This window comes from Pseudomyrmex gracilis, unplaced genomic scaffold (assembly GCF_002006095.1).
Source record: "Pseudomyrmex gracilis isolate BER0280 unplaced genomic scaffold, ASM200609v1 scaffold_79, whole genome shotgun sequence".
Lineage (NCBI taxonomy): Eukaryota > Metazoa > Arthropoda > Insecta > Hymenoptera > Formicidae > Pseudomyrmex > Pseudomyrmex gracilis.
The window spans coordinates 412694-437862 of NW_018020663.1; the positions used below are offsets into that span (position 1 = coordinate 412694).

Here is a 25169-nt window from a genome sequence, read left to right on the forward strand (position 1 = left end):
TATATATATATATCACAAAGTAACAATTACGTAATTCCGTGAGCGACAAATAGAAGAGATTGAAGTCAACGGGAGATTGTAATTAAAATTCTCACGTGAATTTTGTGATTTATAATTTGTTCGAGACGATGAATATGCGCGATATTGCGATTAGAAAAGATTAAACGAATGTGACAAGCTGCTTATTAAAGAAAAGTTGCGAGATTCCGATGCAATAAATATTCTCTTATAAAAAGCAAGTGGGATAGGTCATGTTCGAAGTTCAATATTTGCGTAACCATCGGCGAAACACAGGCTGTTTGAAGTAGTCTTTTAAATAGCGAACAGCGATATATCGCACGACGATTTACAAGGCACATTGGACAGCCGTTTACCGCGTTTATTGTTAATGCAAGCGAGCAAAAGTCCCACGAGCGCTAGTTAAAGGAATCCTTGACGGGAATGACGCAAGTACCGAAGTGAATATCGCGATATGATTCGTACGATCAGAAGTCGAGTCCAAGTTCCCCCATAATGTATTGCGGGGCTCTTTGTTTCACGCAAGTGTGTGACACACAACAATATCTTTTTCTCTCTATCTCTCGTCGTCATTTCGCCAAACATTTAACGTCATTTCAGAGAAAAAGAAATAAAGAGTTGTTTGTTTGTTTTTTTTTTTTGTTTCAGCGTTGTCGTGAGATTGGGCAGCACGACGCCGTTTTCGCAGGAACTAAACGAATTGCAGGAAGAGGTGAAACCGTTGTGGAAAATGCCATCCTGTCCCCGAGATTTCAAGAGGACCAGCGTGGAGATACTCTTCCGCGAGGCCGAGTTCACATTGGATTGGTGCTCCTTCAGATTAGTAAGTCGGTCGATTAAAAACCAACATCGCGCGAAACTTCAGACAATTAGCAACGCCATAAAGTCCGTCAAGTGAATTCTCGCACTTTTGGTGAAAAAAAAAACTTGCCTGTCTCGCACTTTTTAACAACGTTCGCGTTTCTCACGCTTGCGTTTCAAAAAAAAAAAAAAAAAAAAAAAAACTTACGCAATTATCTGCATTGTCGTGTCAAACTAAACCGGTGGTGCAATCATCATCATTTTCATTCTCACGAACTCCGCAAATTTCCAAGACACAAGACAATGTATCACTTTACTCGATTCTCTAACGTCAACATGTATTTTTTCCTGGACGTTGTCAGTCATCGCACACAATCATCCTTAATTTACGTGGTAATTGCCAGATTTCCGCAGACTCATCTCTCTAATCGATTGATTCTCACGTAGGATGCACTTGATTCAAACGTATTTTCTTCGGGAAGTCGCGTTTCGCGTTTGTGCGCATCGACCTTGAGTTTTAAATTCAATCGATTGTCAAAAATTAGATTGTCAAATATTAAAAACTATACGCGTAATCGTAAAAAAAAGTAATTTTGAAATTAAACTTGTAAATAAAACTACTATAGTATCTTATTAAAATTATGTTTTAAATCAAAATTTCTGAATTATTTCGAAAACATAAATAACTACACTGAGAAAAAATGCTATTAACTCAACTAAATGCGTTTAATTGAGTTTCAGTTTGTTATCTGAAATACTTGTGTTTTCAATTCAAGCATATGGTAATAAAGATAATAAATTCGTATACGTTGAATTAACAATAGTGGTAATGAACATATTTAATTCACTAAACCATGAATTGTTTTGTCGAACATAAGTTGTGATAATTTCAAATAAAAGATATTGTTAAGAAAGATGAAATAGGCACTTCTTATTTACTTTAATTGAATATAATCTGAATTTCTTTGTACTAAGTATTTTTTTCATCTAATCAAACTGGTTATTTTTATAAACAGACAAAATATTGTGTTGTCCTATTGTGTTGTACATTCAAAGTTATCTGTATTTAAGCAAATTATAATTTTGTTAAAATAACTATAAATTGTCTTTCGGTATAACCTAATTATTATATCTATTGAAACATAATATCTTTTTACATTAATCAATATTTCATTGACAGCCCGTGACCGCTGCATATAGTTGAAGCAAATACTATTTTGTTACTTCAACAACTTTTTTTTCTCAGTGTAAATATATTTAAATAAAATTGCGAAACTTGAAAAATATACTATACAATTTTAAATGCGTATTCCCCGCACATTTGTCATTTTTAAATCATTTACGCTTCCCGAGTCGAAATTTAGCGTCTACATTGGACCTCAATGTTTCTTTTTTTATGTAGGAGTAAGAGAGAAAGTAGATCCTACTTTGACGCTGCTGTACGTCCGAAATTTCCTTTTTTCCTGTAAAATGGGGTTTAAATTTCGACTCGGGTTCAATCAATTGAATTTAAGAAAACATGACGATTTCCCTGCGTTACTATAGTAACTATACTTCTGTGCTATTTCTTTGTGCAATTCTTTTCGTCTACGACGAAGATATATAATTGTTCCGCAGCTCGAGAACGATCAGCAAAGTCCTCAGCATGAAAGTGCACGGCAAGGTCCCAGTACGAGCGTCGTGGGTCTGCCGTCGTCGGGCCTGTCCGAGCACACGGCGTGGCATTGGGCCCGTTCGACCAAGAGTGGCGTACCCACGAGGAATTACTTCGAGGAAATTGCCATCCTGGTCTTCATACCGAGCGTTCTGCTCCTCGTTTTGGGCACTCTGGTCAGCATCGTGCTCTGCTTGCATCACGAAAAAATGTAAGCTTCCCCCTCCCCCCTTCACCCCTCATTTGTTTCTTAATCGTCATCAAGGAGAACCAGTCAGCCCCGTTCGAATACGACCCTATTCTGGAAAAATTATTTTTAACCTTTCGCATATTTGCATTTACATTTCCGTCTTGATTTTCAATCGGAATGACATGTACACTTCATCGATGACGTCTTTTCTGCATACGCGTTCTGCGTCGCGTATTAGTGACGACTAACTCGGGTTTTCTTTTGTGTAAACTTCTTGTGTTTTTCTCTTTTATTTGTTACGCAAGGCACAAAGGAGGTTGAAACGAAAACAAAAGGAAATTGAAACAAAAAAAAAAAAAAAAAAAAAAAACATTCAATCACACATCTATCCGAGTTGAAATCATATTTATGTAAAACGATGGATTTGTGAAGGATCTGTGATGATGATCATCGACCGAAATACGTCTTACGTGCGCGCTACAGCGTGTCAAAAATTTCCGCGAGTGGGGCTACAGGGGACGGTAGTGCTTATGATTATTAGAAACAGAGAGGGCCTGTTGCTGCTAATAGCTCTCTATAAACAATTTCCATTCATAAATAGAGGTGATATTTGATCTACAATGACAGAGACACACGCCGGCACAAAATTGAGAAATTTGATCGGATGACACGCTCAATAAACAAATGTCGAAAAAATATGCATCCGCTAAGAAATGAAGATGCATAAAACAAAAAGTCAATATAAATATTCATCAATGTAAATATTTGAATTGCAAAAAATATCGCAACGCAAGATTTGTTGAAAATCAGACAAACAAAGTGCTAAATAAGCTCTAAATAATTACATGTGTGTTAGTAATAATAAATTAAGACTATATACGACACTTCTTGTGTGATTTAACATTATTAATGATGAAATATACAACGAAGTGAGAAAAAAAAAAAAAAGAGACGTATTGCATTAGCAAAACAGGATAAAACCGATTGGAATGAATGACGGTTCTCCGAGAAAAAAAACAAGCGAGAAATCTATGTGACCGTAAAAATGTTGACTTTGGTACGAACGCGCGAACGGAAGCATAATATTCCGTTTATGACGTACGTAATTACGTCGGTAATTATAATGCACGGTATGAAGTGCAAGTGGCCTGTTATCGAATACACAAGTTTCATATACAAGGTGTGATGGAAAACAAAAAGCTTGAATACAACGGGTAATTAAAATGTTTTTTCGAAGAAAAAGAAAAAACACACAACACAACAAGAACACAAGTCGGCGAGACAAAATTCGCGGATAATAAAATTTTTTTTTCTCCATTATTTCTCTCACGAAGAAACAGTTTTAAGACAGTTTTATTCGCGACTTGGAAAGTTAGTCGCGTCATCGCAAAGAGTTTTGTTTCTCCTCTCGGCTCGAGGCGATACAAACGAGAATTCAGGGTCGGCTAATTCGCGACCAATGAATCAACTCGCGTACAAGCAAACACTATCCTCCTAGAGAGAGAGAGAGAGAAAAAAAAAGAGAAACATACACGCGGTGAAAGAATCAAAAGTCCAAATTATACGCGATTAACGAAGATAATATATAAGTCACTATTTATGCGGACATAAATAAGCACAAATCAGAGTTCTTGCGCACTGCGTGTGATGTAATCGCGCGATCTCATTATTGATGTTATTATGATCACTATGTGCGTCACGTTTATCTTACAGATACGAGTTTTTTGACTCTCGTGTAAATGTAAACTATACGCGATGCTATTTTAGCATCTCTCGCGCGCCGAACAACACAAACCAGGTACGGATACGCATCATTTACGGGTGACGATTAAACTGATAACACACACACCGTCGGTGTTTAAAACGCGCTATTTAACACATGCCTGAAATATTTTTAGTGTTTGGTCTTCTTGCTCTTGCGTGCGTCGCGCGCCTGTTTTCCAGCCACGCATTCCGTCTCAATCGTTCATAGATCACTACAACAACACCTGCATTCCCCCCCCCCCCCTTCTTTGCCTTGTTCCCGCGGTAATTTTCAAATATTATCTCGGAAAGTGCAGCGACCTTCTCTCCTTGGTTACACCCGCGCGTTGCTCAATCAGCTGATTGTAAAACGGTAATATGAAAAAGCGAAAAGAAGAGAAGACCAAAAAAAAAAAAAAGAAAAGCACAAAAAAAATTTTTATTTGTCCAAAAAACGAATCCAAAAAACGAATCCAAAAACGAAGAAACAGAAAAGTGAACGAGATAATAAAAAAAAAGAAAGAAAATAAGAGACACTTGTAAAAACAATAAAACGAAAATAGGACGAAAATAAATCGATATTTAAACAGAGAGAAGCCACTCGAGTTCTTTCACTTAAAAAACGATACTTACTGCTTTGCTGTTCGGCAATATTTTTCGAGGCACTGATACCGGCGCGTTTTGATGACACTTCAAAAAGAAACATCAGCATTTTGTTTTTTTTTTTTTTTTTACGTTTAAAAGGCCGTGCCTAGTCACGATAACGATGACAATGCGAAATCGTGTCACCTGATCCTTTCCTTCCTCTCTTCTTCTTTCTTCTTTCTTTCTTCTTTCCCACAGAGGCTCGTCATACGCGGCACACACATACACACACACACACGGATTTTCTATTCGATCTCTCTTTCATGCTGACGCGTGGCCTACGGTGTGTATGTATGTATTGTGTGTACGTACAGTGCGGAGCACCATATCGTGCGCCATGAGGAGAAGTAGTTCTCCTCCGGCCGCCTCCTACTATCACGCGCCAGCGGCCCGAGATTTAATCTATATGTCGACACGGTTATCGATGATACATACCGACGCGGTTACCAATAATACCGACAAGCATATGTTATCATAAAACTATCGTGAACATTGAAAAGAGTAACTCTGCATTGAAAATGACTTCAATAATTTATATCAAATATTTATTTATTTAATTATTACGTGATATAATTTTACGTGATATAAGAAACTTACTTACGGTAAGTGTAAGAAAGTAAAATATATTTAAGTAAGACAGTAAAAAACCATGACAATAGATAAATGTCATAGTGATTATTAAAATATTTTCAAACATTATTTAAATATTAAGAATAAAAAATAAAACACTATACTAGATTTGTATAATTAGCGTTAAATTTTCTTTAAAACATCAAAAATAAAAACTAGTAAAGCAATATTATAATGTTTATATATAAATATATACATATATTGTTGTATACGTATTTCAAAATTTAACAAAATAATGATACTAACAAATAATGTGTGTGTGTATGAAAAGATAAGAAGAATGACACAAACAATTATTCTATATGATTTTGAAGCAGTTACGCTAGATTTTATTTTATAGGGTTGCGCTCACACAAAAATGTTCTTTCGTCAAAGATATATTTATGGTTCTGACAAGAACCGTTTAATGTGACTCTGTAAAATATTTTTTGTGGCTCTGAAAAAAGCCATTAAGCGTAGTTCCGATAAACGCGAGAGATATTCTTTTTGTTAAATAAATGTGTGGTTCTGAAAATAACCGTTTCTAACACCTTTGACTTAACTGTTTTGGTCGATAACTTGTTGCAGNCTAGTATTGACCGATTTTTTATCTTTATCGGTAATCATTTTTCTTTGCTGCATTCGTGGCGCGAGATCACAGCGCGCCGCGCTTTCTGATCTCGCGCCGCGCCTGTCGCGATTTTCATGGCTTTGCGACAGCTTCAATTTTAATACATACTCTGTTTTCCAGAAGACTATATAATATACTATTAAGTATAAAAAACTTCAAAGCAATATTCAAATTTTTTCAACAAACGGCTTAATTGATACTAGATTGCAACATGTTATCANACAAAATAAGCTGGCTGTTACGTATTAGTCCAGTATTACCATTAAACACTTCTTGTCAAAACCATAAATATATCTTTGACGGAAGAACATTTTTGAGCGTAACCCTATAAAATAAAATCTAGCGTAACTGCTTCAAAATCATATAGAATAATTGTTTGTGTCTCATTCTACTTATCTTTTCATACACACACACACATTATTTGTTAGTATCATTATTTTGTTAAATTTTGAAATACGTATACAACAATATATGTATATATTTATATATAAACATAACTATTATAATATTGCCTTACTAGTTTTTATTTTTGATGTTTTAAAGAAAANTTAACGCTAATTATACAAATCTAGTATAGTGTTTTATTTTTTATTCTTAATATTTAAATAATGTTTGAAAATATTTTAATAATCACTATGACATTTATCTATTGTCATGGTTTTTTACTGTCTTACTTAAATATATTTTACTTTCTTACACTTACCGTAAGTAAGTTTCTTATATCACGTAAAATTATATCACGTAATAATTAAATAAATTAATATTTGATATAAATTATTGAAGTCACTTTCAATGCAGAGTTACTCTTTTCAATGTTCACGATAGTTTTATGATAACATATGCTTTTCGGTATTATTGGTAACCGCGTCGGTATGTATCATCGGTAACCGTGCCAATATATGGATTAAATCTCGGGCCGCTGGCGCGTGATAGTAGGAGGCGGCCAGAGGAGAACTACTTCTCCTCACGGCGCACGATATGGTGCTCCGCACTGTACGTATGTGCATGCGTTGCACGTCGAAGCGGGTAAGTGACCGCGAACGGATCAGAACGACACGGCCCCGGTCAGATGATGCCGTGACGCGATAGGAATCGCAGTGACGCAACGGAATCGCTTATCGACAGTTGAAGCTAACGCGGAAATAGATCTACGCGTATGTATCGCAAGCGATTTCCGCTGCAATCGACGAGCGTGGCTCGTTAATTTTGCGCGCCGACCGACGTAAACATCGCTCCGCGTGTGTTCGTTCCCCGGAGCGAAGCGTCTAGCACGCGCGTCTACCAAAATTTCCCACCAGCTCTCGCTCTCTTTCGTTTGTTCGCGATCGGAATATGTTGAACGCATATCGCTTCTCAAAATCCCTGCATGTTTACTTGAGCAAATAACTAGCTAACTTGGAAAAAGTCAATAATATATATTTTGAAGACATTAAAATGTTTTCTTCGGCAACAAAAATTCCTTTACGTTTGCTTCATGAAAAATGTGAAGAAACTTTATACTTGAAAAACTTGGGTTATCTTGAAATCACCGACAATCATTTCACCGACAATGTTTTCATCGACACGAATTCACCGACAATGTTTTTATCACAATAATTAAGACAATAATTAATTTAATAATTTAATATCTACTTAATATCTACTTAATATCTATATTATTCTTAATTATCGACATTTCCAATTATTAATGTAACACTTATGGCGATTAACAAAGTAAAAGTGCAAATTACAATAACTTTTAATATTTACGCCTTATTAATTTTTTCATATATATTTCTTTGTACGAGAAAAAATAAATGTGTACAAAAAAAAAGATTCAACATATCGCCGGCAACAATATATACGGCGATAGAAAATATATATATATATATTGTCGGTGAAGTCATTGTTGGTGAAAATATTGTCGGTAAAATTATTGTTGATGAAAACATTGTCGGTGATTTCAATGTGTCGGTAAATAAACATTGTCGGTGAAATAATTGTCGGTGAATTCGTGTTGATAAAAACATCGGTTAAATGATTGTCGGTGATTTCAAGGTAACCCGAAAAACTTCATAACGCACTCTTGTTTGATACGCGTTATTTAAAAAAAAAACAAACGTTCGCGATGTTCTCAAAGAGCGTTTTGAAAAATCGGACAAAAAATCGGACAGAACCAAAAACATGTTTGCGTACTTGAGATATTATTTTTTATATATTATTTTATTGCATCGAAAATTATTTATTTAACATATATATTCTTTTTGTTTAACATGTATAATAAATATAGCGATTTCTGATGGTAATAATACAAGTTCGCAAAATGACATAACGCTGTCGCGGCGTTTATGAACGCTTCAATTACCGGTCACAAAAGCGACGTGGCCCGGGCGCAACGTTGTAAAAGGCGTAAAGTGGCACGGAAATGATGCTTTTACAATGGCCACACAAAAGCCACTTTAGGTACAAAGTTATCGCGTACGGGTGCGGCCGTGCACACAAGTGCCTCTCGTCGAGAATGGCTTTTTTTTTCGTATTTTTATATTGGAAACATACAATAAAAAACAAAACAAACCATTCGTTCTGAGAACCATCGTTATATTTTGGGACTTTATATCATCAAAAAAACTGCTCATAAATGTTCAAAATATTCGATCTTTCTTTTAAGTGATTAAATATCACTTTTTGACTTATTAAAATGAACTAATAAACTAATAAAATAAACTAATTAAAATTTTTTTTTGTTATTTTTATTAATTCATCAACAACTTGTGCGCGTACGTGTGTGTGTGTGTGTATGCTCTTTACCTTCACAATAATAATATGCGATAACGTGTTTGTTTTCGATAATATCAGCTAATCTAGCATAATTAGGCATTTCGTTTTGCGTCAGAGAATATCAGCATTTATCGTAAGTATTTAACAAAACCGCCTTGGACATTCCGATAACAACGCACGTGTGCCAATGACACGAGAATATCCCCGTCCAATTTAATCGTCCGCGTATTTCTCGTCCAAAATAAATATTTTTTTGCGCGATGGACACACAGATAACAGTTCTCGATAATTCTCGTATCTCTACGTTCGTCATTTTGTGTGTGTGTGTGTGTGTGCAAAAAAACAAAATACAAATTTATCAATTTGCTTGCACGCGGAGCACGCCGCTATACCGAGTCTCCCCCCCCAAAAAAAACACGATGCTCACGTAATGTTTGACGTAAATTGTATATACTAAATTATCATTTGTATCCAGCTATTTTTGTTAAAAATATTTTCAACGATGTTGCGTTTAAGGCGCGTTTAATGCAAATTAAATGGTTATTATCATCGCTCGTAACATTTTATTTTTATAAATTTTCACACGTGTGTCACATTTCTTTTTATTCCACCTAACCTTGAGAGGAATGTCCGTGTAAATTGCTATGAATAAAATTCTCAACTCGCTTTTTTACGAAATATATTTTTAGTCGGCGTATAATTCAGTAATTTCATACTTTTCTTTTTTACTACGTAGAAGAAAATACATTTTTTTTTTTTCGCGCGCATCTGTGCAGTCTCAGCTGCGACGAATTCAATCTCTGGCCGTAATTACAGGCGGTATATCATCGGCGGCTGCGGCGGCGCGCGATTACGCGGAATGCAACGGAACTTCGTTAACGACTTTTTCATCGGGTCGCCGGCTGCGGTGCATAACATCGACATCGTTCGCGACGAGGCCGAAGCTCACATTCGAACGAGCGTGTGCGTCCGTCCGTGCGCGTTCTTCTTGGGGGCTTTATCGTGGGTCCCAACAATTTTCATTGGCGCGTCGCGATAATAAGTCAATTACGTCGTGTCACACGTGACGATTGACGCAGCGCTGACGCAGTGTGCGATTCGTTTTGCGTAGCAATGGCATTGGGGGAAGAATCGGCGGCTTTCATTGAAGTTACGTTCGAACGTGGCCCGCGTTATATATATATATTTGCGCAAGTTTGTTTGATTTTCGTGCGCTTTCGTCGATTCGCGAATCCGCGCGTTTCGCGATAAATCGCCGTCGGCAATCGCGTCAGCTGATAATACCGCGCACCGGCGCAAACAGGAACAGGACTACGCGCGTCATAAGCGTGCGATATGACTCATTTAAAGAGTAGATACTTGGCGGCTCCGAGCGCGACGAAAAAGCCGCAGAAAAAAAAAAAAATCAACCGGTTGCGGCGGTAAAATCCTCGCTTCTAACGGAAGGGTTTTTCACGAGTGTTGTACGATAAGTTTTATCGCAAGAGAAGTCCGCGCACTTTGAAGTTTCTCTCTGAATCTTCTTTGTGTGTGGCTCAAAAATAAATTTACGACGATGTGAATATGCGTAAAAAAACTATGCAGTTAAGGTTTTGCAATTTTTTAAATTGAAAGATCGCGAAAGATCCCAGCGCGAGTTTTATTGCAGAGTTTTTTTGTGCGAAATAAAACATTTTAATGCTTTTTTTTTTGTTGTTCCGCAAACGTTAATTAAAGGTTTCGCGGCAGGACGAGTGCAACATTAATTTAGCGCTCAATCTAAATAACAAATGTATACGTCGGAGATGTTGTTTATACTTTGTTCCATGAATTTCCATAAATATCTGTGCGGTTGTTTTTTATTTTCTCTTTTTGTTTCTATCGCGTTTTATATCTTTACAACTTCGGCGCGCGCAACTATTACGTTGTGACGCAAATGATAATTAAAATATCGTCTGTTACGAAAAAAAAAACAAAACAAAACGCGTATAAATGTGTCATCATCTTATTATGAAAATTACTTCGCATTCGCGAAGATATGGCAACTCGATCGGTGGATGATACAATTTACATGACAGATTGCTACATTGGAGCGATCGATCGAGTCTCTTTGTGTGTTTAACTAACACGACGTTAATTAACAGAGTTATTTCTTCTTTTTTTTTTGGAATCAGACACATTTATGTATTTTTGAATTTGAATTTTCGTAGGACGGATCCGGAATCGGACGAATATTTCGACGAACTCTTTAATATTTTCCTTATGAGAAAAACCGTCAGGTACGTTCACTCCGTGTGTACGTTTCTCAGAAATATATTCGCTTTCTAATTACTAATGACTGCAGTGCGAGATGTGTAACGTCGACAAAATATCATTGAGTACGTATTTTTGTGATGTGAGTCACGTAACACACTGCGAATTAATTAGACTCCCAGCTGAGTGAGAATTCTAATGACGTTTCTTTCTTAGATCGAGCTTTTCTAACTTACTTTCTCGTGCTTACAGATCTGCGTGTGAATTTGTCAAACAACTTTATACAAAAATATAACCGGATTGCATTTACCGTGTACGCTTTATACAACTATAACAGACACACACGAGATATGCGACATGCTTGTGTTTGTGATATGATAATTATGACGATAAAAAAATGTTTTTTTAAATTTTATGCGGAGTGGTTTGATGTCTTTCAATCGGCGTCGAATAAATTTCTATTTTTATATTATCGCACGAAAAAAAAAAAAAAAAAAACAAACTGGATATTTTATTCTGCCTGAAGAAACAAACAGGCAGAATCTAAATATATTCACCTTAAAAAGTGACATTTCTGGTTTTACAGCGAGAAGCGAGAACTCACGCCCGTGGAGGGAGTCGGAAACAACGGGATACAAATGGTGCAGTACGCGATGCCGGAGAGAGGCACCTTAAAATCCCTGTCGGCTCATCCCTCGAGTCCGAATGACTCTCTGTCGAGAAGTCCAAGGTGGGCACTTTTTTTATTTACGGACATCAATTTCAATCTTGTTTTACTTAAAAAACAAAAACAAAAAAACATGTAAACAAGTTTCTTTTAGTAGTTTCGTCAAGTCGTCGGAAGAACGAACTTTAATTCCGAGCAATTTAAATGTTTTTTCCTTCACACATAAAGCCTTTCCTTGCGCAAAATGCGAGCGTCGTATTTTTCATTTAGAAAATAATTAGAAGATTTCTACGTCAAGAGGGAAGATATCTTTACATTCGTCAAAATCGAAATTAAATTTTCTTGCAGCAACTCGATAAAAAATGAAGAAAAGTAAGTTGAAGTTTTTAAAAGAGAGAGAGAGAGAGAAAGAGAATAATTCTAAATTAATTATCTTGCAGAACTTCATTATAAAATGAAATGAAATGTAGAAGTCGCTATATTTGCGGTTCTTTTTCTTTAATGAAATCCAAGCGCGTTTAATTTATGAGGTTTTAATCCTTGAAAGTGACAAAACACATTTGAATATTTTTTTCCGTACCATAACTATTATTTCAAAGAGCAGATAAAGAGAATTAGATAAAGACGCAGCACAAACGTATCTTCAGATTAGTATTTTTATTGCGTGGCGCGCGTAACTCACAAGCAGATTCATTAATCAAATAAACACGTGTGCATAAGTGTACTATAGTATTATATTTACTCCCAATCTGATCCACTTGAATGCAGTTGTATTATTGAGCGTCTGTTACGTGCGGTATGTCGTAAAAAGATGCGTTCGTCGAATGAGTGTTTTCAGTTTTTTTGCGAGCACAAAATTACGTAAGCGCATAATTAGCGAGACATCAAGATTGTATAGCGAACTCACTGAGAGCGAAATGTTTTGGATAATTCAACGCCAAATTTCACGCCTGAATAATTTATTCGTATTACAGAATTTCAGAGAAATAAGTTTTTAAGGAAAGATTTTTAAAAAATTCACAAATGTGAATAAGTAAACAAAATATTTCGAATAATTTAACAAGCTTGCGTAAAAAATGTCAAGAATTAAAAAATTAAATAACATATATATATATATAATAATTCTTGACATTATATATATATATATATATATATATATATATAAACAACACAATACGTAAAAATAAAATTAAAAAAATTACTTAAATTTTCTATAAGTCAGTTTTTTTGTTATATAACAAAAAAAAACTGACTTATGGAAAATTGATACAATCTTTAATCCATTTATATTTTGTGAACAACAACGTATGTTATTTTTCAGAATCTCCGGCGAACGTTGCAATCCGTACATTCGTCCGAATCCGCCGCCTTACACCGGACCGAGTACTTTGTAAGTATTTATATTGAAGAGTTTATGGATTTTGAATTGTTCGGAATGTAAGACGACGCGCTTTTTCTTGTTCTTCGCAGCGCCAGTTTGCGTGCCGATTTCTGACTACACGAGCAGCCCGCGAAGACGTGGTTTTGCTGAATGAATATCGTTTCGCGGGTGGCTTTTCAATTAGAGTGACGTCCCGAGACATACGCCGAGAAATGCAAACTCATCGAAACCGGCACCGAATTTGCAAGTTGAATCAGATATTAAATATGCGCGTCACTTATAGTTATCGGTATAATAATTACGTAGTTGCGTCACACTTTCTACGTAAAGTAGCGTTGTGTTTTGCCGATATGTTAACTGGTTTTTTTAAGAAAAATAAATCTATTTGCAACGAGAAATGTTTGCGACGCCTGTTGATCGCGAGGGGAAGAAGTTTTCTTCCACAAAAATGACTGTGTACTTTTAGACCGTAGCGATTTATATATATATATATGTATAAATTGTATACTCGACTCGATGTGCAATTTGTGTTTTATATAGCAGCGCTCGACGCATTTGTATCGAAAAGATAAAGATGTTTAACACTGAAAAAATGTGCGTCAATTACTCACCACCACACAAAGCGCGAGTTATCCACAAATGCTATTTTTTTTTTTTTTGGAATATTTTCTTTCTCTTTTCTGTGTGTGAAGGTAAGTATGTTCGTTCGAAACAATAAAACCACATCCTCTTCCCGTGCGTGTGACGCAAGATACTTAATATCCGTCAACTATATATGTCGTATGCAATATTTGTAAACAATACCTTAACTAATGTAACCTCCATTTGACATCCACACCGCCGCGAACGCCATGTTTGAGAAAATCGCCAGCTTTATTGGAACCTTGCAGAGATCCGTGATTCTATAAAGAACGAGAATAAAAAGAAATTAAAAAATCTCGAAAGAAAAACAAATAAAAAATCTCTGATAATTACCTCAACAATAATTATCCGCGCCGCGACAACAATACAATACAGCTCGCTAAACTCCCCGCACGAAGTCAACGGAACACGCGCGAACGATTCAATTTTTCGAGCCGCAATGGCGCGCGCCCGGCGTTTGTGTTCCTAACCCGACCCGAGAGACGCGAAACTCAGTCTCACCCAACCTAACCCTAACCCTAACCTAACCTAACCTCACGCGACGGAGCGCGCATGCCGCGCACCCACGCTCTCGCAATCCAAGCTATTCAACAGGATAGCTGTGACAGGCGCTTGGCGGAACGCGTTGGCCGCAAAGTGATTGCGAGTGTGGCGTGATTTTCTGTTGTTTGCGGACGATTCCGATCGTTCGAAAAAAAAAAAAAAAAAAGCGACGTTCGTCGCGAACGGGAATCGAATTCGCGACCTGGTCCTTGCCTTGAACGATGGCTGGTATTGTGCCGCTGTCAGGTAGATCCGGCCGAAAACAGTGGACGCTACATGGTACATAATCATCATCATTATCATCTCTCTGAACGGTGATTCGAGCATGATCGGCGGATTCCCAGAAGAATGTTCGGAAAAATTATTCGGGTCGCTTGTTTCCCCACGAACGTCGCAGATTAATCTTTCTGCGATTATCGAAAACAGAACGTTTCTTCTTGTGTGCGGTTTCACATTTCGCAAAATTGTTTATCCAACGCTGTGATGCAAATAGATGACTGATTCTCATTGAATTAGAGGACCTATCGTATTGACGCTAATTAAAATTCGTAGTATCTCGAGACAAATTTTGTGACAGATATTTAAATTCGAAATCTCGCTTTCTTGGGAGCCACAGCTTGATACAAATTTGGTCAAGGACAAACAAATGATTGTCTGACACACGAGTGTGTGTGTCTTACGATATCAACAGTTATATACGTTCAGTTCCAATCAGTGCGTTGAAGGTGAAACAACTGCGAATCGAAAAGATGGAAATTGGTATTTGATTGAAAAATATTAAACGTTTTCGAAATAAACAATCGATAGTTTATCTGAACTATGTAAAGTTTGACAAGACGATAATTTTTGTTAATTAACGCGAACAAAAAATTCTAAATAGTTAATAATGCAAATGAAATTGCGAGAATGCGATCAGAACAAAAACTTGTGAAATTTGTATTGACAGATGGGCCTAAAGGTTCTCTCAGACGATTACGTTCCCGATTGGCAGAGGATGGTTGTCCAGAATCCCAAGTGATTTTGGCCAAGCAATTGTTGGAAGAACGATGTGGTAAGTTGCACGTGTTCTGTTCAAAATTCTTTCTTTCCGCATCTCTCACTGATTTATTTTCCCTACATAATATTTATATGCTCACACTTACAATTGTAAAATATTTTGAAGAACTTGACGTCGACAAAGAAGAGAATGCGAAATTGAGCGTTTATTGGCTAACAAAAGCTTCGGAACAAGGAAATTTGGAGGCAACCGATATTCTTAGAAAGTGCCTGGCCACAGGCCGTGGTATTACGGAACACAACTACTACGACGTGAAAAGTTGTCTGGACATGACGCAGGATGAGAAGTTGGCAAGAAGAGCAGCAAGAGAAATGTTCATGAGGTAAATTAAATAATCAAGTGTTTAAATAAGAATAAAAAAAAACGTACGCGTGCTTATTAAATATTGAAACTTGTTCGTCAGCTTGTCAAATGGCGAGGACTTTATCACCACAGGACAGCTGCAAAAACATATGAGGGATTTGTCGTATCCGTCAACTAGCAAAGCCGATTGTTCTCGCACGAATAACAGCAACTCCAGCAACTCGTCGCAAAAGAGACTGAACGACAGTAATAACGATGGCTTTCCCAAAAACGGACTTCCTGACGAAACTTCACCCAAGAAGAACGAAGATCAAACAAACGAAATTCACGGTAAGAAGACGTTTTCTCACGATATTCTTTATGCGTACTTACACAAGCTTTTGTTATAATCGCAGAGTGGCCGGACCAAGGCGAGAAGATCACCGAAGCTGCTCTGGTATCCGCAGCTACGAGCTACGCGCGCGGAATGCTTCCGGTAGTGTCGCATGCTCTCTGCATGGTGGATCCGTCCGAGCTGACACTGGACACTGTACCGCTTTTGCAGAGACCGTTGATTCATCCGTTCGCGTCGCTGAAGCGTTTCTACAGTTGGCTCGTCGAGACTGTGAGTCGCAAAGGCGCGTCGATCAAAAGGATCCTCTTTACGTCGAATCTACACATTCTTCTTCTACTTTTGCTATATTCCTTACTTGGCACCGAGAGCCTGTTACTTTTTATACCCATAGCCCTCTACTATCTGTCGTTTGTGGTTATGGTAGTGGCCACTTTCCAAGTGCTTCAGCGGAAGCGTGAGTTCAACAATTTCCGCATGTGGTCGGGTTTGTTTTTGTGTTATTCCGGCGGCAATCTGAATCCCGAGGAAGCGGAGTATCAATTCTGTCGCAACAACCTCAAACCTTATGGACACTTTTTCCTCGCTCTTTTGCTAAATCTAATGATCTATCCTCTGATAGCTCACCAATGGACACCGCAGTCCGAATTTACCGTGATAGCGGTTGCGCTGACGCTCATCACGCTCTACAACTTCATATGGAAGGACTCATCGCGTTATCCCGATTTCCTGGCGCTCTTTAGCTTCGGCGTGCATGTTCTCGCCAAGTATCCTTACGAGATGGACATGGTCGTCGCGCAAGGTTGGAGATTTCTGGACGTTCGAGTGCCGACATTCGCGTCGTACGTTGTTGGTAACGGCATCGAGTTTTGTCTCAACTTCCGAGTTGTGTTTTATCTTCTAATACCGGCGGTCTTCGCGAAGATGGCCGCGAGAGACAACTGGCGCGGAACGTATCGAACTCTGATACCTCACTGCGTCACGCTAAGTTGGTGGCAAATAGCGATCTTCAGTTCTCAAAGCGCCACGTGGTACGGTTTAATCAGAGGCGCACTTGCGCTCGTCGGTATGGTTCTGTTTCTTCCAATCGCGGGTATAGCTTCGATCATTTTGCCGATCGTAGCCGCCGCTAAATTTTTGTCGGAGAACGACCTGGCGATGAGGATAACAATTACCACTGCGCTCGGAGGATTGCCATTTGTGTTTTCGTGGTATCTGAGAAGAACCAGAACGTCGAGGTTTAACTGGATCATTACACTCGTTCAAGTACGTATATCGTCATATTTTTTCTCTTGCTTATATTTTTGTTTATAAAAGGTTTTTTTTTGTTTTGTTTTAAATCTATGTAAATCTATGTTTGTACACAGATTGTTCTTGGTGTTGGCGCTGCAACTTTCTTATCGTGGCCGATGATAATGGAATACAAGCAGGAGTCTGACGTGGCGTCGTACGAAATCGCTTCCACCATAACGTGGGATCAGTATCAAAACTATTGCCATCAACCAGCGTGGGAGGAATTGTCGTCGAAGGCGCAAGTGCAGGTGGAGTGCGCACAATTGGAAGGCATAGCCGTTTCCTGGGAAGGCTACGTAACAAATATCAGATTAAAATCGGTAAAGAACAACATCGCGGTCATAGTAAATAGGCTGCCTGACAATATCAGAACGTTAATCAGCTGCATGTACGGAGAAGCTTACGAGGAAAACTGTAATACGGGCGACGAGATTCGAAAGAAGAACTGCAAGCACATAAAAAATATTCAGAAGAAAAAACACAAATGTCACTTTCCAGCTTGGGATCAGTACGAGTTCGAGATTACCGTGAAGATGAAAAACGGTATATGGGGAAGCACGACGGAGATATATCTCGTTGCGGATCATTCTTTCACTAATTTCAGTCTTAACATATATCCGGGCGACAAGATTTGGTTCTCCGGGACTCTGTTGAATAACGGTTTGGAAAACGAATCTCTTCTCGGTGGTGCTGAATTACATATTGCTCTGGAAGAGGCGGGATGTCTCGCTTGCAACTCCGTCGATCTAAAAACGTCCTACAAACGTCACAGACATCGTGTTACCGTAAGCTTTATCATCCATCTTCTCTGGCTCAGCTTAAAGACTGTACTAAACTTTTTATTCAATCCGATTGTGATGTTCAAATGATCACGTTCCTGAAATCACGTGACTGAATGTCTTAGATCTCTCTAGCTTCTCTCAAGCTTGAAACTACAAATTAAAAAAACTAATTTTTTATGGCTCTAAGATGTTTAATCGAATAAAAAGAAAAAGAAAGAAAAGCCAATGAAAGCCAAACATAAGAGGGTACAATGCTAATACACTAGATAGATGTTTCGAGTCCTCTTTCTTCAAGTTATGTCAGAAAAGACATTAATTTAAAATGACAGTATCCACAATTATAAGGTGTTCGGTGAATAATATCACTTCGTGTCGCGCGCCTAGCAACCGTGAGCGCGCGAAACGCCTGAATCATCTCGTGCAGGTGTGTTCTCATCTGCGGATCTTTATAAATTAATTAACTCATTATTAATTTTGCGAAACTTGCAAAATGACAAAGTTTTCGACTCAAGTACAACTTCCTCTATCTGCCAACAAGAAGTGATGTGATTATTGCCGAACAACTTGTATATAAAACAGATACTAGAAAACTATTTTCTTACAGTTATTAAGACCAACTAATTAGAACATTTGGCTTTCTTTGGTCTTCCTATTCATTCTTATTTTTTAAACTTGATTTGACAGACCGGAGTTAGTCATTCCTTAACTTACAGTGTGTAGATTTGAGACATAAGAAATCTATTGTTTAGAATAGATGTGGCTCCGAGTCATCAAAGGTGTCTGAAGACACTTCTTAATGGATTGGCCGGCGAGCCCAAATAGGTGTCCGAAGAACGTGAAAGTCAGATTTTAATCAGATTCATCAGAATTTGGATTTTTTTTTTTCTGATTATCGAGTGCAAAGTAACTGAGCTTTGAATTGCTCCAGTAAATTTCATGTACATTTATTCTTACTAAAAAAAAGAAAACAAATTATATAATATTCATAGAGAATTTTATGCGGTATCGAATTAAATTAAATTATCTGATTAAAAATGTGTATATACATACACTTTGTAGGATATATCAGTTACCTGAATATAACAGCTTTTAGAAAGTAAAATGTGTACAATACTAACGATCGTGTACAAGTCTATATACATCGATGTTAAGTGTTTTAGATTTACGAATATATTAAATGAGCATATCTGTCTATAGTGTCTAAGGACAGTTTCGTGTCGTTGTATTACACAAAGGACAATAGGAACCAAGTAGCGAAGAGAGATAAAAAAACAAAAAAAAAAAAAATTGGATATATAGATGTGCCTTGGTGTGCGTGTGTGCGTTTTTCTGTTCGAATAATTTTTATCGTTAATAATAAAAAAAAAGTAATCGATCTGCTTCTTCCAAGCGAACGAATGGAATTTGAATATGTTGTAAGTCGCGAATTCTGACGTGCAAATGTATATTTTTCTCATGAAATAATGTTGTAACAAAAATACAGTGTCGGAATTCACAAAAGTACCTCTTTACTCCAATATTAGTATTTAAGTTCTCTAATACCTCGTATCTCTTCTTACGGAAAAGAAGTGATATTTTTTTAATTAGTATTTATAGGAGTTGTATATATTTATATAGACATATTTATTTTATGTATTTGGCAACATTATGATACATTATTTTGAATAATAACATTCACGATAACAAGAGAATTGTTTATTAAACGGTTTGGTTCCCTTTTTTTTCTTTTTTAGTTTTCATATAAAAGAATTACAATAAAATTACATCATGTAATTATGTCGAGGTACAATAGAACCTCCCGTGCATCACCATACTACATGTTGCAACATACGCGTAATAGAATAATATCAACAAACACGATCTGTTTAGAATTTTGTGTATCTTCGATAAAATTCCATTGCAATATGAGAGGAGTGAGTGTTAATGTTAAATTTTTTTTTTTTATATGTACAATATTTTTTATTATATAAAATCCTCAGTGTCACGATGTTTTTTTATGGTAGTTAATTGCATGAAAAGTAATAATAAGCTCGAAGAGAAGAAACCTGAGAAGCTGCTCGTGATAAGTAATTCAGTCGTTATGATACATTTCACTACTCTTTAACCTAAAATCGTTTTTTATTTGTGATGCATAAAATATTTAATAACAAGATATATATAAGGCCTTACGAGCCATTCGCAGGATGTAAGGCCTTATATATATCTTGTTATTAATTTCAACGAGCCTTAAAATCATAATTGTTTAAAATATTTAAGTAGTATTTCTGGAGATACGTGTAGATTCTGGACATATACAAAGTAACTTACAAGAAATACTCGCAAACAAATATTCACTAGCCTGAATATAATTTTTGTTAGAAAATTATTTTTGATTGGGAAAGATTAAAAAAAATATCACCACAAATTAAATTAAGTATTTAGGTTTCTCTAAAAAAATTAATACATATCTTTTATAAACTATCCGCAGTGCATTCAGTTAGCAATATGCACATATTGTAAGAACATACATTTACATTGATTACCTTTTTCCACGTTCTATAATATAGGGATTAGCAGTCGGATATATAAAAAAACTTATACTCCATTATGTAAATTCTTCGTGGCATCTTGAGACGTTAATAACTTTGGTAAAGGAACTGTAATAAATACATACTCGCAATACAAATTGGGCATAAATAACAAATGTACACCGACGCAACATTTACTGATTGCGTAAAGCGTGTAAATTGAGGCAATTTTCCGCGAATACATTACAGTTGATATCATGCTTTCGTACATACTCATTTTCTCTTTTATTCTGAAGACTGCTCTGGCACGATGTCGATCTATGTTTGTAATAGTCAAAGAAAAACAGAAGACAGTCTTATGAGCGGTTCTTAAATTTACAGCTTAAATTTACAGCTGTTTAACGAAAGATCCTCGAATAAAGGAGAAATCTAACGGTAAGCTGAAATTTAAGGAGAAACCTAACGGTAAGCTGACATTTAAGACACATACACTACCTACAATTAATTTAATAAAAACGCTTTCTGCTGTTCTCCTGATGTTTCTGATAGACCATAATGCCAACGACAACACAGGCTATTAAAACAAGTGCTATAACTAACATCACTAGGAAAAGCTTTATACCACTCATACCAGTCTCTTTCGGAGCATCTTCTACGCGTTCTGAAAATAAGATTGCTGTTAATGTCGAAGCATATAAACACGAGTAAACAAACATTGTTCAAACATTGATCGCGTACCTCTTGGCGCCTCAAAACTTGCTGCTGATGGCACAATTTGAGATCTGTCTTCTTTTGTCTGAAATTAATTTATAATTTTATTTATATGTGAAAATTTATGTTTTATGTGATATTATATATTCATTAACAAAACTATAAAAAAATAAAATAAATTAGTATTTACATCATTTGGCAAGTCTAATTCGAACAAACGGATTGATAATATATCATGATTATCCGATAAATCGCCGGTAGTTGCCGATATTCCGATGTAGTATCCTGTTGGAAGTTTAACTTCATTCACTTGGAAGCATTCTTTCCAGGCTGCTTTGTTAGCAAAGTCCGTGGAAACTGTAAGATTAAATAAATTAAGAAATGATTTTGTTAATATTAAATACGTCTTAGCTACAGTAAATAGTGGTTTTGCAAATAAAGACAAAGCTAATTAGTCATCCGATAACAGTAAGAGAACAAAGCACGCCAAAGTCAATGTTGCGTGACCGGACAAAGTACATTGCATGAGCAAACAAAAAATGCTGTTATCTCAATACGCAATAAAGCAAAGTTTTAAATCTAATTTTATATACCGGTCAAGGTATCACTTTCGTATCTTATGGCTATGTGAGTGTCATGGTCCAAATTCCGGAACTTGGCTTCGCATCCCGCGAGCTGCGTATGAGTACCGTCGCGGTCATGATCGTAATGCAGAGATCCATTGTTTATCATGGCTGAGATATAAGGATGTTGATGCTGTTACAAATCACATTGCGTATTGTAAATATTATGAAAAAATATATACATATTAATTAACAGCATAAAAGATTAAAAGATTTTTAGTTGATAAGAGCTGACAACAAATTGTTGTTTAATATAATGTTATTGATAATATATTGAAAGAGCTTTGTGTGATTGTTTAACGTACATTATGTGGACCGTTGTGATTGCTATATGTATCAAGTATTATGGCTAGTCCCTGATAATAGTCTTTACTCCCAAATACTGGACCAGACGTCATTCTTTCTTTAGCGTACCAAATAACAAAACCATCGCCAAACAAATCCTTTCCTTTTCCATGCACTTTAAACTGAACTTGCAACTCCCAATTTCGTACTTGACATGGCTAAAAATTATCAGATTTGTAATGTTAATTAATGAATATTTTTTGCAATGGATGCTCTCAATAGAACATCATAATCTGTTAGCTGGTCAATGCTCAGAAGATTTGAAGATGCATATACAGGGTGTCTGACAATTAGTGTAAAATCTCTCGTAGGTAGAAAGAGTACAACCGAGTCGAAAAGTCCTGAACCATTTTTTTCTATTACATATAATAAATGAGTAATTATTGAATAAATCAAGCTGTCAGTGAACGTCAGTGAACCACGCGCCTGGTGTGCGTGAGCGCTCCTCGCGGCTTACTTACGTGTGCCCGGCTAAAGGTCGGCGCTGATTGGCTTGATTTATTCAATAATTACTCCTTTATTATATGTAATAGAAAAAAATATACCGATATAAAATTTGGCTATTTATATTGTAACATGATGCGCATTACTTCTTAGTTTTGTTGTGTATATCGATATGTATTTAATTTATTAATGTTCAATCCTCAATATCACTTCACATAAATAATTCACTTGCAATACTAATGTCAGCAGATCAATTGATAAAGACTTCAAATAAAGTCGAAACGTTTTGACAAACATTGTTTCAAACATATTATTACTGCACAACATCCTGCAAAGGCTCCTTATAGCTGTTTCATTTCAAATAATATGTTGGATTTACCAAGGAGAGCTCGAGGTGACACCTCAACAATCTACCATATTTAGAAAAAAAAAATGGTTCAGGACTTTTCGACTCAGTTTTACTTTTTCTACGAGATTTTACACTAATTGTTGGACACCCTGTATATTTTACTAGCTTATTTGGCATCAGATGCACTTCCCTCATATGCATTACAAGTCATAGACTAAGTATAGACACAAAATATATATAATAGTAGGGAAGTGGCCAATTCGAGGCAATAACCAGATCTTTGTGTCAATAAACTTCTTTATTAAGGCTTTAACTAAAGCCTTATTTCTCGTTTTTGGTGCTATAAAGCGACATAGGCATTCCTGTGATGTTTGCGTATGATATGAGAAGTAGGAGGAGAATGTTATTCGGAATAGTAGCGTTGTTAAGGACGTAGTCTGTCAGCGCGCTAGTTGTTTGTTCGTGTCTCGTTAGCACCGAGACTTTCGTATCGCGTGTTGTTGGCGACGTTGCGCACCTGATGGACTGAGTTCTTCCTATACCTACAAGCCTTCCTGTAAGTGTCAAACCTTGTAATTTGGGGTATGCGTTATCAACCCCTTGCGTAAGATTGTTTAATATAATCTATAATTATTATGTGTAATTATTATATGTAGTACACTGAAGAAGACCCAAATTAGGGTCGAAATGTTTGTCAAGTTTTTTAAAATAAAGAAGTTTATTGACACAAAGTCTGGTAATTGCCTTGAATTGGTCACTTCCCTACTATTATAAGGTTTTCACGAAAAAGAATACAGAAGTTTAAAAAATATATATACTTACTATAGAATTCCATAAGGCACCTTGCTTGCTTTGTTGATCAGGTGTTAACCTGATGTAATTATTTGTCACCATTGTGCTTCCCATAAAATCCCAATTAGGTATTGTCATACCTGTGCCTGTAATATTAGTCATAAAATCAACAAAAGACTTTTATCTAATTTACTAAATTAAACACAATTAAGAATAGATTCCATATAAATGAACATATAATTTAAAATTTTTAATATAATTTTAAATACACCAAGAAAATGTGTAATATCTGATAATATAATAAATAAAAATAGCTGACGTATATTAAAAATGATTTTGATATTATTTAAAGATAGACGTGTGTGAACAGTTTATGTTTATTTTATTTTACATTCTTATTTATTACATATTTTTGAATATTTCTTTAGATTTCTTACAGTTCTCGCTACTAAATCATGTTTTTACGTCGCGATTAAGAAAAACAACTCAAGTAAAAAAATGGTTTTCAATTTTAGAATTTTATATCTGTTTTTCCGTTATCTACACAATACTGTCACGTGTATGGAAAATCGCAAATATTGTTCTTACGTAAAGCTGACAAAAAATATATGCAATCTCATCTATCAAGTGGAATAAATTATCTGCCGCATTACGAGCCGCATTTTAATTCGGTGGTCGTAACCTCAAATGCATAATGAACATAAATTTGCAATTAAATAATGAACAAGCCATTAAGTTTCTTTTTTTTTTTTTTTGACGCGAATGCGCAACAAAAAACGTTACATGCGATAACGTGTTCCGGAATGACAAGTAAAAGTAATTGACAAACCTTGATACGGTTTAATCAGAGAATGTTCTCGTTTCATGTAATCCTTTGTGTTCCATTCCGAGGCTACGGATTCCAAAATGCCGATGATCACAAACAAATACGAAATTGGGCTCATGTTTCTTTTTTATTTTCTCGTGAGTTTGTCGAAAAGAACGCTGTCAAACGTTTTCGTTATGCACTTGAAGATTACAAAAATGCACGCGCAAAATTCAACGCACCATCCAAACCATTACTCTGATTCGTTTCCGACCTCCGGTAATCACGCAATACTAGTCGGGTTAAAAGTCCTA

At 36.2% G+C, this 25169-nt stretch overlaps 3 protein-coding genes and 1 long non-coding RNA gene across 10 annotated transcripts in view; 2 read left to right on the plus strand and 2 right to left on the minus strand.

The window, feature by feature from the left end:
• Positions 1-13910, plus strand: part of LOC109855030 (epsilon-sarcoglycan) — a 26911-nt gene extending 13001 nt beyond the window's left edge. For 4 of the 5 annotated variants that reach the window (XM_020428804.1, XM_020428805.1, XM_020428803.1 and 1 more), the window contains 6 exons: positions 667-841; positions 2437-2684; positions 11238-11306; positions 11867-12010; positions 13269-13337; positions 13418-13910. In XM_020428804.1, coding sequence (XP_020284393.1) covers positions 667-841; positions 2437-2684; positions 11238-11306; positions 11867-12010; positions 13269-13337; positions 13418-13442 — 730 coding nt within the window. In that variant the 3' untranslated portion in view covers positions 13443-13910. The remainder of the gene's footprint in view (positions 1-666; positions 842-2436; positions 2685-11237; positions 11307-11866; positions 12011-13268; positions 13338-13417) is intronic. The other variant, XM_020428807.1, reaches the window with a different exon arrangement.
• Positions 1-16331, minus strand: part of LOC109855032 — a 29927-nt gene extending 13596 nt beyond the window's left edge. Inside the window, exons 1-2 of one of the 2 annotated variants that reach the window (XR_002250261.1) lie at positions 16246-16331; positions 14133-14230 (exon numbers count right to left, since the gene is read on the minus strand). This is a non-coding gene — a long non-coding RNA (uncharacterized LOC109855032). Of the gene's footprint in view, positions 1-14132; positions 14231-14303; positions 14389-16245 lie in introns of those variants that run through there. The other variant, XR_002250260.1, reaches the window with a different exon arrangement.
• On the plus strand, positions 14542-19914 carry LOC109855029 (wolframin). Of its 2 annotated transcripts, none has more exons than XM_020428801.1 (6): positions 14542-14792; positions 15460-15564; positions 15676-15892; positions 15974-16203; positions 16269-17470; positions 17572-19914. In XM_020428801.1, exons 1-6 carry the CDS (start codon positions 14735-14737, stop codon positions 18364-18366), a joined length of 2607 nt encoding a protein of 868 aa, XP_020284390.1. In that variant the 5' UTR covers positions 14542-14734; the 3' UTR covers positions 18367-19914. The 2 variants fall into 2 exon arrangements, with proteins under 2 accessions (XP_020284390.1, XP_020284391.1); XM_020428802.1 differs by lacking the exon at positions 14542-14792 and adding an exon at positions 14808-15272.
• Positions 19915-20673: 759 nt separating this feature from the next.
• On the minus strand, positions 20674-25169 carry LOC109855025 (vesicular integral-membrane protein VIP36). Its single transcript, XM_020428792.1, has 7 exons — positions 24880-25169; positions 24081-24196; positions 22426-22623; positions 22091-22253; positions 21688-21854; positions 21525-21582; positions 20674-21447 (listed from the first exon to the last, which is right to left on the minus strand). Exons 1-7 carry the CDS (start codon positions 24992-24994, stop codon positions 21293-21295), a joined length of 972 nt encoding a protein of 323 aa, XP_020284381.1. The 5' UTR covers positions 24995-25169; the 3' UTR covers positions 20674-21292.

What these genes read in the sequence shown, in the direction of transcription:
- LOC109855029 (XM_020428801.1), top strand. Translation starts at nt 14,735, where the DNA reads ATGGCTGGTATTGTGCCGCTGTCAGGTAGATCCGGCCGAAAACAGTGG. An exon ending in AAAACAGTGGACGCTACATG is followed by an intron (nt 14,793 to 15,459) that starts GTACATAATCAT and finishes TTGTATTGACAG; the next exon opens with ATGGGCCTAAAGGTTCTCTC. An exon ending in GGATCATTACACTCGTTCAA is followed by an intron (nt 17,471 to 17,571) that starts GTACGTATATCG and finishes GTTTGTACACAG; the next exon opens with ATTGTTCTTGGTGTTGGCGC.
- LOC109855025 (XM_020428792.1), bottom strand. Translation starts at nt 24,994, where the DNA reads ATGAGCCCAATTTCGTATTTGTTTGTGATCATCGGCATTTTGGAATCC. An exon ending in TCTGATTAAACCGTATCAAG is followed by an intron (nt 24,197 to 24,879) that starts GTTTGTCAATTA and finishes CTAATATTACAG; the next exon opens with GCACAGGTATGACAATACCT. An exon ending in GTGCCTTATGGAATTCTATA is followed by an intron (nt 22,624 to 24,080) that starts GTAAGTATATAT and finishes GATAATTTTTAG; the next exon opens with CCATGTCAAGTACGAAATTG.